Below are 12488 nucleotides of genomic sequence, written 5' to 3' on the forward strand. Positions count from 1 at the left end.
TAGTAATTAGACGTTGATTCCTGAGACCCAGATCTGGCCATTTAGGGAAGCTAAAACCACATTACCTCAAAATGGGGCATTGGTCATCTCTACACCTCAATGAGGAAGCCCTACTTTTCTGCATATTGAGAGATTTTTGTCCACCCTACAATTCCCATGTTACCACTGGCTACTACTTCCTTGCTTTTTTTTCTCCGGGGATAAATCTTAGGTGAATACCAGGGCAGTGTGCTCTGTCTTTCCTTCCATGGAAGTAGAAGAGAAGAATGGGGTGAGAGTGAGAGTGGTCCATCCTTACTCCAGCTATGCCTCATTTCAAGGAGGTGTTTCTCAACTCAGGAGGCCTCTGTCCTGGTTTGATTTTTCCCTGTGGTGTCAGATCCTTCCTTCTCATCTTCTCTGCTCTGTTTAGCACTTTTTTTTGCCTGACACAGAGAACCGATTTCATATGCCCTCTTAGTAAATGACAAGCTATGGAGCTTCTCCCAAATGACCTAATTCTCATAGCATTTCCCTGCTTAAAGACTTCTACAGAGCTCCCTCTGGATCTGAGGACAAAATCCAAACATCTCTCCATAAGGAAAACTCCCTGTGATCTAGGATTTGAGTATATTTTCAGTCATACCTTCCCTCATGCTGCCACCTTCCAGCCCTAGTCCCTCATCAACCTTAAGCTTTGGTCAAGCTGAACTTACTACGAGTCCTTTTATACTTCCATGCTTTGAAACATGCCTTTTCCTCCTCCTCACATACCTTTCTTTACTAAAACCTCCAGGTCAACTTGTGATACTTGAAGATTCACGGTAAATGTTTTCTCCTCAGCGAAGTTTTCACTGACATCTCCCGGCCAGGTGGAACTAGTTTCTCCCTCTTTTGCACTCCTAGAGCACTTGTTTCTAAATATTTCATGACACTTATCCTACTGCATTGTACTTATGTGTTTACTTGACTGCCTTGGCATTAGATTGTGATTTCTTTGAGGGCAGGAAATATGCCTCCTATTAATTTTTATGTCCTTGAAACCTGGAACATTGTAGCTTCTCAATTAAGGTTTATTGACCAAATGAATTAATAAATAAATGCATGAACGGATCTGAAGAGGCAGACCCTTTGCCCGAAGGCTCCTCTTTTCTCCATTGTCTTTCCTTTACTGTGGGCTTGATTTTCCTGTTTGGAAAGGTGTTTCAGGTCTATGATATTTCCTGGCAGCTCCACAGGAAGGAATCTCAACGACTTTTTAGCTTACTCTTGACCCTGGTAGCTCCCTGAATGTGTCTTTATGCCTTTCAAGGAGGGATTATGTCCTGTTAGCACTTGACAGATGTCCTCTCTTGGCTGGAAAGTGACAAGAGTGAAGTGTCTCACACTCTGCCTTTCTAAACCAAGAGGTAAAAAAAAAAAATTTGTTTTTTTCCCCTTTCTAAAATATGACTGGAAAAATAGGGAGAGGCACTGAATAACTTCTTTAAAAGAAACACTATCAGTCTGATCTGAATTCTTACAAGCCGGGGTGTTCACAGCTTTCTCTTGTTGTGTCTCTGTAGTGGGAGCCTGGATCAGTGGGTGGTCTCACAGCACCCACCCTGTCCATGCCACGCACCACAAGTGAGTTATGAGGAGGTTTCAACTATAACGCTTCGGTTTCCCCGCTCCTGTGGTTTTTTTTTAAATCCAGACCCTTTAATGTTACTTTAACAAATGTTACTTTAACATAGTCTTTTGTGGTTTAGCAATGATATATTTGGTAGCCATAACTGAGGCAAGAAAGGCAGACTGGAAGCTTCTAATTTTTAAAAATGTGAATCTCATGCATTTTACAGATAAAATGGTATAAGGCTACAATAATGTCATTAGCTGGACCACATGATTTGTTAGTAATTCACAGACTAAGACTACATAAGATAGTGGCAGACTAACATAAGGTTGGCATCAACACTAGGAGTATAGTACAGTGGAAAGTACATGGGCTTAGCTATCTGACGGACCTGGGTTTGAACCATACTTCTGCCGCTCACCACCTGTGTGACAGTGGGCACGTGACCTCTGGGAGTCTCAGTTTTCTCATCTCTAACACAGGGATTATAATGCCTACCTAGGATTAAGTAATACAATGTATATAAAGTGCCCAGCACAGCATATGGCTCATACCCGATACAAAATAAATGTTTGTCCTTCTGCCACACCTTTTTACTACCCTGAAAGAATGAGGCAGTTAGTGGTAGTGATTAGAATATTAGAACAGGACTGGAAGTAAAATATTCTTCCTAAGGATATCTAACTCACTAAAATCCTAATCAGTCTGGGCCATGTGGCCTAGTTTGGAAGCCAAGGAATCAGCGAGATAAACTCCTGGGGTCACTTTAGTTCAATGAGTCTTTGCCAAGGTGTCAGAAAGAACTGGGGCACAAGGTGCCCCTCTAAAGATTCTTAGTAGTGAATGAGTTGACAGGTGGAATAAAGGAATGGTCTCTTAAATCATGTAAAATGGGTATTAGGTTGACACTATGCCATTTCTTGCAAGCCTGTGGCCTGGATTCCATTAGGCTCACTGCCTGGATATTCCATAGGTTCCTCGAAACTCATCATTTGTCATACTGACCTCATCATCACTCCCCTGCCCCAAACCTGTTCCTCCTTCCTATGGTCCATTTCGGTAGATGGTAACATTATCCGTCTCGGCACTCTTATTCAGACTCTCTGGCTCCTTCATCTTGCTCTTCAACCACATCAAATCAATCACAAAGTTCCATCATTTTAACTCCTAAATTCCTCATCTCTCTGCTCTCTCTTCTATACCCCCACTGAGGCTGCTGCCTTGGTTTGGATTCATGGACCCGTGAGATATGACCAGGTGGACCCGTGAGGTAGTCTCTTAATTGCTTAATTGTCTCATCATATCCAATGTCAGCCTGATTTATTTGTTTTTGACTCTCTTGCAATCAGTCCTCCATGAGCTGTCAAAATCTAGCAAGACCACATCATCCCTTTTCTTAAAATCTTTCCTTTGCTTCCTATTGCCTATGGGATAAAGTCGTACCCTCTTAGTGTTATATAAGTAGCCATGTATGATTTTGATCTTTTAAACTTTTAGCTTCATCCTCTGTCACTTTTCCTCAGATGCCTTAAGCATCCATCACAATGAGCTATTAAGAGTGTACTTAATCAGGCTGCAGGTCTCTGAGCTTTTGTACACACTGTCCCTTCTGCTTAAAATGATTTTCCTTTTCTGCCTGCCTTTTCTTTCCCATTCTGAATGTCTGTTTATCCTTCAAGATACAGCTCAAGTATTATCTCTATAAGGAAGAATTAGATGTCTTTCCTTTGAAACTCAATAGCCTGCCTCTTTTAGCAGTGCTTTCGTTTTATGAAGACTATCGGTAGGGATACCTGTATCCTCTAATGGATTTTGAGCTTGTGATGGGCAGATGGTGCCTTATTAATGTCTGTGTGGTTCAGTCCCAGCACAGTATCTGGCATATAGCAGAAGCTCAGTAAATGTTTGTTGAATGAAGGATGTAGCCAAGCACAAGCCGAGTATGAAATATATACCAGGCCTCAAACTATTATTTTTAAAAATTCCCTAGTTTTTTTTTTGTTTGTCTTTCTAGTCCAATTGGTTTAAATCATAAAGCCAAGAAAATCAACAAAAGCCAACTTTCCTTGTTATAGGCCTGCTGTCAGTTTTGAGCACCCACAAGGTCAGGGCAGGATGACCTCCTCTGTGCAGGCTAGGCAAGTCCTCAAGGGGCCACATCACCTGATAGAGTTTCTAAGGGCTCATGATGCTGCTTTTCCTTCTGTTCCTGGGAACTTTGTAAATAGTGATGCTTGTAGGCCCCCAGGAACATGCTTTATTACTGCAAAGGGGTCCTGTCCTGCTCCCACCCAAAGGATGGTAGAGTGTCAACCTTCAGGCTGTGGAAAGAGGAGTGGGTTTTTGGTGAATCCGCTTTGCCCCAGCTCAGTCTTCCTCATCCAGGTCTCATAACATCCTCCAATAGGACAATTTATCTTGACCCCACAAGTAATCCTGTGAAGGAATAGCCTGTGGGTTTGCTACAGTCTAGACCTTATTCCAGGAGACAGAGAACTAAGCTCCTTTATCATTTTGTCTTTGCTAGATCTACGCAGTGCTGGAATAGGCACAGATGCAGTTTCCATAGCTGGTTAGCAAGTTATTTATGATTCACTTAGGCCACTGGCAGGAACAAGGTCAGTTTGCCAAATCTCAAATTCTTTCATGGGGACAGGGATGACTTATACAAGTCAAACTGAAATATAGTGCAACCCTTTATTCTATTATAATTTACATATTCCCATAATTCACACCTTTTTAAGTTTCATTAGAATTCCCATGTGGTTATTAAAATTTTCTGAGTTCTGACTGAATTTCCGAAAACATTCTCTCCTTTCTCAGAAATGCTTAGTGTATCTCTTGACTCTTTACTATGTAACTACCTATGAATGGAATTTCCTACTTATAGAAAAAATAATGCTTAGCATCCTTCTTAGAGAGGCTTAGGACCACTGTAGCAGGCCCTTGGAAGTTCCCATATAAGGTGTCATTATATGCTGAGTGGCCAGATGCCTGATGGAGGAAGTAGTTATGATAAACTTCCTCTTGGAAAGCTCTGATTGCTTGGGGATAAGATGGAGTTTGTCATGATTCTTATTGAGACCAAGGCCCAGAAATGTTTTTGAAATTGTTGCTGGTGGTGCTGAAGTACAATAATCATTGTATTAGAGAGTGTATTAATTTTCTGCTACTGGCAACATTTCCTCCGGTCCCTAAAAAAAGACTAATAGAATTGTTTATGCCAATGGAACCAAGCCCAACCAAGTGGTTTTTTCTGGAAACTTACATGGTCCTCATTAATCAGTTGGATTACCAATGATATGGCAACAAGGGAGGACCAAGAAGGTGAGAAAGTATGTCTTACTCTAGGAAAAACCATCTTAAAGTCAGGCTTTGATCTATGGCCTATTTTTCATAGATGAAAGAAAGTATCTGATGCTTTCATATTGCTTCTAGCAATGTGAAGAGGTAAAACAGGTAAAAAGGACAGGCACAGTTGAATTTGGCTGAATTCCTGTGTTAACCACATCTCTAGTTTTGTATTTATGTATTAATCTCTTTGTCATAGGCAATACTACTTAAATTGTAGTCCATGGATTAGCAGCATTAGTATTACCTGAGAACTTACTAGAAATGTAAATTTTCTGGCCTCCTGCTGGACCTACTGACTCAGCATCTCTGGGGTTGGGCTCCAAGAATCTGTATTTTAACAAACTCTCCAAGTGATTCTTGGTTTTTTTATTTTTTTATTTTTTTATTTTTTTTGAGACGGAGTCTTGCTCTGTCTCCCAGGCTGGAGTGCAGTGGTGCGATCTCGGCTCACTGCAAGCTCCACCTCCCGGGTTCACGCTATTCTCCTGCCTCAGCCTCCCGAGTATCTGGGACTACAGGCGCCTGCCACCACGCCCGGCTAATTTTTTGTATTTTTAGTAGAGACGGGGTTTCACCATGTTAGCCAGGATGGTCTCGATCTCCTGACCTCTTGATCCACCTGCCTCAGCCTCCCAAAGTGCTGGGATTACAGACGTGAGCCACCGCGCCCGGCCTCCAAGTGATTCTTATGCAGGTTAAAATTTGAGAAGCACTGTTCTAAGGCTATCATATCCCAAAGTATATGTTCTATGGATTATTAATAAGTCCCATGAAAAACACTGCTCTAGTCATGGTCAAATGAATTTGGAAAATGCTGGGTTAAACAAAGTTGAGCTTTAAAAAAAATTATTTTTTAATTTTTTATTTGTTAGGGGGATGACCACTGGATTTTGCAGAGCTTTTCATACGTTACTCTACTGCTCAAAATCCTTCACTGGATTTCCAACATACTTAACGTAAAAATTCCTTATCATGGCCTGTGAGGCCCTGCGTGGTCTAGCTCCCATGACTCTCTGACCTCATCTCCTATCTTTGTTGCTTTTGCTTACTACACTCCAGATATGCTGATCTCTTAGCCAAGCACACTCTTACTCTAAGGCCTTTGCACTTACTGTTTTCATTGCCTGGAAATATTAGGTCTCCGCTCAAATGTTTCTTCTTCAGAGAGGCCTTCCCCGATCACCCAGCTGTATAAAGTGAAGCTTACTTCACTCGAGTCCCTTACCCAGATTTATTTTCCTTCATGACCTTTGTTTCTCTGATATTTACAATATTATGGTTTATTGATTGGTTTGTTATTTGTCTCTTCCACTAGAATGTAAGCTCTATGAGAAGTTTTTTCATTGTTGATTCTTCAGTGCCTGGAATAGTGCCTGGCACATAGTAGGTTACTCAATGAACATTTATTGATGAATGAATGAAAAACTGAATCAAGAAAAGAAATGGATGCTAACAGACTTCACAAAATTATAGAATGGAGAATAACAACAGTGGGACAAAGGGTGGCTACTCAAGAAGAGTGTGTGAGCCTCACAGAAACAGGCTAGAGAGGATATTTGCATGGCTTGGACCTTCAGGGCCTTAGGAGTCACATATATTGTAACGATTGATACCAAGTTGTAGATTGTTCCCACCAAAGCCATTGAGGCATGGGGAAATGAATTTCATGTGTTTTTGCCTGTAATCATGGAATAACAATGACTGTTGAACACAGAATGGAATCCTGGTTAGCTCTCCAGTGAAATGTTTTCTTTAATTCTTTTCTCTGTCAATTATATATCCCTCGGAAATCATTCATTTTCATGGCTTCAGCTGTTATTAATAGACACTGGACAGATTTCTGTGTTTAGTATCCAATTTCTCTCCTGCATTTCTACTGCCAGTGAAACATGTCCACTTGGATGTTGACTTAGCACCTTCAGTCTCAACATATTCAAAGCTAAAAGCATCACTTCCTTCAGCAAACCATTTTTTCCCCTCTGATTTCCTTACTTCTGATAAAGGCAGCAATAGCCTCATAGTCATTGAAGCTGAAAACAATGAGAGTATTCTCTAGACTTCTCCCTTTCTCATTTAAATAGTTACCTACTTTTGGGCAAGTTTTCTTTTTTTTAAAAATATCTGTATTTCTTTCCTTTTTTTTCTTCTTATTTTGGTTCCTACCCTAACACTGGATGAATAAAATAATCTCTGAAGGTTTTGACCTCTGCTTCCCATCTGTCATAAACAGATTCCGCAGCCTGATGCTGGAGATATTGCCCAATATGGCCCCAACTTGTCTGTACAGATTTATGTCCCACCTTTTCCTCACATTTCTCTGATCTAGCCAAACTGGACCACTTGTTCTCTTCCCCATTCTTTCTGAATTCTTCTGTTCTCATGTTTTTGCTCTTTCTACTCCCCCAACAAGAAAGCTTTTCTTTTTATTTATGTTTATTAACATCCTGTTTGTTCTTCAACACCCCATATCAGATACCCTTCCCTCCATGAAGGCTTTCTCATATCTTCTTTGAGAAAATGTGCTTTCTTTTTTTCAATATTAACACTTCCAATTTCTGGCATATTTCTACCTTGTTTTATAATAATTCGTATTCTCATTTTACTCCTGCCACCATACGAAAGCCTCTTGAGGGCAGAACCTTTGTCTTACTCACCTCTAAATCTCCACAGTGGGCACCGAATAGACACTTATGGAAATACCCTGCCCCACACAGTGTTGTTATATTACAGACTAAAAATGCTTTTTGGCTGAGGAACTCATTAAATGGTCACATTCACATCCAGGCCTCTTGGGAGTGGTATGGCCAATGTGATTAATTGTGTGACACAGAAAAGGTGTAGAAAGGTTAAGCAATTGCCAGTGTCACACAATAGGGAAACTAGGACTCTCAAGTCCCAGTCTACGTGTCTGATTTGAGCTTCTTGTAAGAACACTCCCTCCTCTAGAAATTAACAATTGCTGTTCATCAGCTTTTGGGCATCTGAAGTGCTTGGAGCAAGGAAAACTGAGAGCCTTAAGCATATCATCCTTGAGGGATAAATTCAGATGCAGATGCCCAGGGCTCAAATGAGACATCAGGCAGTGGCCTTGTCTGCTTCTAAATCTGGTGGCTGGGGAGCAATCCAGAGAGGGTCTGCCTCCATTCCACCCACCCACTCACTCACCCTCCTGCAAATTGTACAATTCATTTGAACTGACTGAACTCTTGCTAATTGCCTCTTACTGGCCTGTTACAAGATGAAGCATGGGAAGGGGACAAAGCCTCCCTATTCACAATCTCAGTGGGCAGCAGGGGTCTCTGCAAAAGTAGAGAAACTGGAGCCCAGGCTATTCATTTTTGAAAGTCAGGACAAGATCTTCCACCATTCAGAATCCCACATTATAATCACAATATTGCATCCTGGGAGATCCTGTCCATTTCTCAAATGGTCTGTCAGAAATTTAGAGTCTATTTAATAAGTCAGTGCTACTTAAAATTGTAGGCTTTTTTCCCCTCCAAAGTGATATGCACTCTACATTTTGATTTCATTATTATTTTTTTCTCTGGTTGGGGATGTGGGGACGGTGAGAGAGAAAGGGAGGAAAGGAGAGAGGAAGGAAGTGGGGAGAGAGAGGGAAGGGGAAAAAGAGAGAGAGAGAGAAGGGGCAGTGCTTTTCATGAAAACATCGGTTTTTATATTTATGTTTTAAGAAAGCAGAAGGGAGGCAAGAAGTCCAGCCTGATAACTGAACTTTCTGTTTAGAATTCCTTCTTCTCCATTGGGCCTTTGCTAGGTTTCAATAATTATTGCTCAGGCACATAGTCTTGGAGCTTTGCTTTTTCTCAGACTTGTACACATTTCTAGGAAGGGTTGTTGCCAAAGCCATCATGTGATTTATTGACCCTCCACTGGGACAAGGGGGAACAGATATAACTTTGTGATTTTATTATAAGGAGGCTGGGTTAATATTTCTAGGTGAAACAAGCTACTATACCAAGTTCAAACATCTGAAGAGGGAGGTTAAGAAACCCTGAGTGTGGGGTGTAAGGATTATTCTGTCCTGGGGCTGTACAGACGTCGTCTGAGGCAGGGAGCAGGAGAAGAAAGGACACATTGTGACCCATTTCCAACACCTCCTGTGTGTAGAGGCGGAAGTTCCTTGCCTGCAGAGGGACACGCGCGGAGGAAAAATAGGAGAGTTACAACATGGCACTTACATAAACAACACCAAACTGGCATAAAACATCTAACAAAATTACACAACTTCAAGCTTGGAATTTTTATACAACATAAATATTAGGGTTCAGCCCATTTAATAATGCTATATAAAATCAAGATTTAAGGCAGTAATGTTCCACATAAACTCTGAAAACAACATTTATGCTTCTTATAAAAGCAGAAAATGATTGCATTCTGTGGGCTTTTCAAAATGATGACTATAATTACATGAAGCAACAAAAATGGATTGAATTAAAAATCCACTAGTTTCAATTTAAGTTGGTTAAGGGGGAAAAACGTAGTTTCTGGCCAAGGACTGAGAAAATTTTACAAGTATCCAAAAAAAAAGTTGTATGCACTGTTAGGCAGTTAGGCAGCCTTCTCCCAACATGTATATGTAGCCTAAGAGTCACCAATGAAATATGAGCTGCTTCAAACCTGCTAAGTCCAAGAAACCCTTTAATAGTATTTACTGTCACAAGTGGAGCTCTTGCTTTTTTTTTCTCCTAGTGAACACACGGCCACCCTTAGAATAATCCAGTTGCTTCCCTATTGTCTTTAGGCATCTTGTGCAATTTAGTCTTCATTAGTGTTGGCTGTTTTAGACTTAAAATCAAAAGAGCACCCCAATGGAAGGACATTCTTAGAACTCTAATTTATTCCCCTGCCTCCATGGATTAGAGGCCAATTCATGGTTCTCTCTTGTATTTAAAGAGAGCCAGTCGCTCCTATAATGGTCTCCCAGTTTACAGGCTAAACTTGGTTCATCGTGTGTGTGTGTGTGTGTGTGTGTGTGTGTTTTGGGGAGGGAGGCAGGATTGATGAACATAGGCCCCCCCCCCAGAAAATTAAATAATGCTACTTCATGTTAACCTATTGGGCAGAGCCTAACAAAGTTTTACTATTCTCCTTTATGCCAACAGTTTTTCGTGAAGTTGCTTATTAGTGGAGGTTAGATTTGTACATTTTGATTTAGATACGACAATAATTTTGACAGAAAGTTCTTTGGGAAAAAATAGCATGGCATATCCTTGGGACATTGCTGTAGATTATACCACCGTTATCCTTCTATTCTTAGAGAAATCATTTGTACATGTGAGTACACCTTTATTTATTTGTATGTTCTCTTTGCTTTATGCTGTCTTGAAGCTGAGCCTGGTTGTCTTTTAAGGTAGACTAGCCATTGATTTTTTTTTTTTTTTCTGACCAAACCATAGTACAGTGGGGTCCAGAAAACGTGGAAGAGGTCCAACACAGAGGAGCTGGAGGAAAGGAACAGAAGCGCAGGCTGTGTCTACCTGTGGGCATCAATTCAAAATGTGCATGCACTTGCAAAGTGGTGTTTAAGTAAAGGAAAATTCACACACACACACACACACCCACCCCACTTAATGTTACAATGCAGTTTCCATGAGCCATAAAAAAAGAAGATAAAAATGGTAAAGTCTAGTACCTGGTGTAGAGGTATATTGATCTGCTGAAGGAGAGCTTTCACTGCCATCTGGAGCTCGTAGAAGAACAATTGCATGGGGCAGTCAGAAGTATGATCCACACTTTCCATAGATTCAGAGCCAGAAAGCTTTTGGATCCATTCCCATTCCTCTCTGTACGTTGAGTCAAGTTAAAATTAGAAATATAACAAAAGTTCAGAACACAGCTCAGAACTTTCTTAGTGTATGTGTCCAGAACCTGGATAACCAATGCTCGGTGGTTAAAATTCAGTGTAATTCATGAAATTTGAACGTTTTGCCACCCAAATGGAGCTTAAAATGATCTCTTTCTAATTTCAGCTTAGTTCACCTATCAAACCACATATACCTCAGAACAGCAGGCCTAATTTGTGTGAATCAGTTTTTGAGACTGGGGTTCTCAAATATTTTGTAATAATTTCCTGACTGTCCTCATTTTTCTTTCTCTGCAGATCCCCTGTAAATTCTAAGATCCTACATTTTACCACAGGGGCATCTGCTGGCTAATTCTGCAGTTTAGTAACCACAGGACTCTGGTCCAACTCAGGCAACAAACCACTTGGCACATTTCAACCCTGGCCTGTTGTAATCGTGGGGGATATTTTGGTTTTTCTCTCCTTCCAAAAGCTTGAGGAGAATCACAAACAGGAACACCAGACAATTCCAATAAAAGGAACCAAGGGATGCATATCACTGCTTCCATCCTCCTTACAAACCAGTCATCTGTGTCTTTATTCTGCATGCTCTATAATCCTTCCTAATGAACTTTTCCAAATGTCACACAGAAGGGAAGGGAAAAGAATGGCAGTGAGAGGAAAGCACATCTGCTTTGCCCCCAAAGGCTGCTCTTCAGAAGGAGCTTGAAAAGATCAAGGTAAATGCCTCTTGGGCAACATTGTTTCCACAGGTCTCTTAGCACAAGTCTCTAAACACATTCAGTTGGCCCAGATTCTCCTTCGAACTCTGCAGGGAGCAGCAGTAGGCTCTCAGGAGCAGGCTAGAGAGGAAAGGAAAGCCCTCCTCTCAGGGGATGGAAAGAGAGGAGGTGCTGACATATGTTCCCACCCTAGTGAAAACTCTCCGAGGCTTTCCCCAAAGGGCTCTACCAGCCTGGGCTCCAATCTGTGGGTCAGAAAACTAAATTGATTGTGGCATGAGCTTTTCATCAAAAACTACTCTCTTTTAACTAACTACCCTCTTAGAAAAGTTTCTGTTTTCAAGATATCTGTTTTATTTCAAGTCTCACACTGGACAAGACTACGGAAAATTTACCCTTTGTCCTAGTAAGAAAAGAAAAAAACCTCAAAATTAAATCCTACTTCAATCTGGGCATACTATTGGCTTCACAAATAATTGAAATCTTTGAGAACCTGCTTGGGAAATGTTTCTTTTTTCCCATCACTGATATGGAACAAAACGAGAGTTCTGTGACTAGCATATGCACGCATAAAACCTAAAGGACAACATGGCTAAACTAGCGTTTGTAATCAAGTTAGAAAATAAATTACCGGTAGGAATATCGTAAAAACACCTACCACTAATCAGTTTCTGCTAGAAGGATGAAGGAGATGGAACTGACAGAGAAAAGGCTACTGGAATCTTTTGTACAAATGAAAACTGGATCCTTGGCAAGGGAAAACTAGTTGATATAACCACTAGGAGATAGAGTTCAAGTCTTTAAGACACAAATCTAGAAAATGGATGAGTGTAATCTTTACTAAGTCAACCCACAAATGAACCATGTAACCTTTTGGGAAGGACTGAGGCGATAACGAATGTTGATTGTGGCAATGACCACCAGATGGCAGACTTAAAATCCAGGTGTAGTTGACAACTGAAGAGAGAATATGGTAGTCAGTGAGTTCCCTCCT

At 40.9% G+C, this 12488-nt stretch overlaps 1 protein-coding gene across 1 annotated transcript in view; it reads right to left on the minus strand.

Annotated features, from left to right (window-relative positions):
* ANKFN1 (ankyrin repeat and fibronectin type III domain containing 1) overlaps positions 1-12488 on the minus strand; it is a 361962-nt gene that overhangs the window by 25864 nt on the left and 323610 nt on the right. The window contains exons 17-18 of the mRNA XM_054457189.2: positions 10602-10752; positions 8925-9093 (exon numbers count right to left, since the gene is read on the minus strand). Of these exons, the coding sequence (XP_054313164.1) occupies positions 8925-9093; positions 10602-10752 (320 nt within the window). The remainder of the gene's footprint in view (positions 1-8924; positions 9094-10601; positions 10753-12488) is intronic.

Source organism: Pongo pygmaeus, chromosome 19, assembly GCF_028885625.2.
Source record: "Pongo pygmaeus isolate AG05252 chromosome 19, NHGRI_mPonPyg2-v2.0_pri, whole genome shotgun sequence".
NCBI classification, from domain to species: Eukaryota; Metazoa; Chordata; class Mammalia; order Primates; family Hominidae; genus Pongo; species Pongo pygmaeus.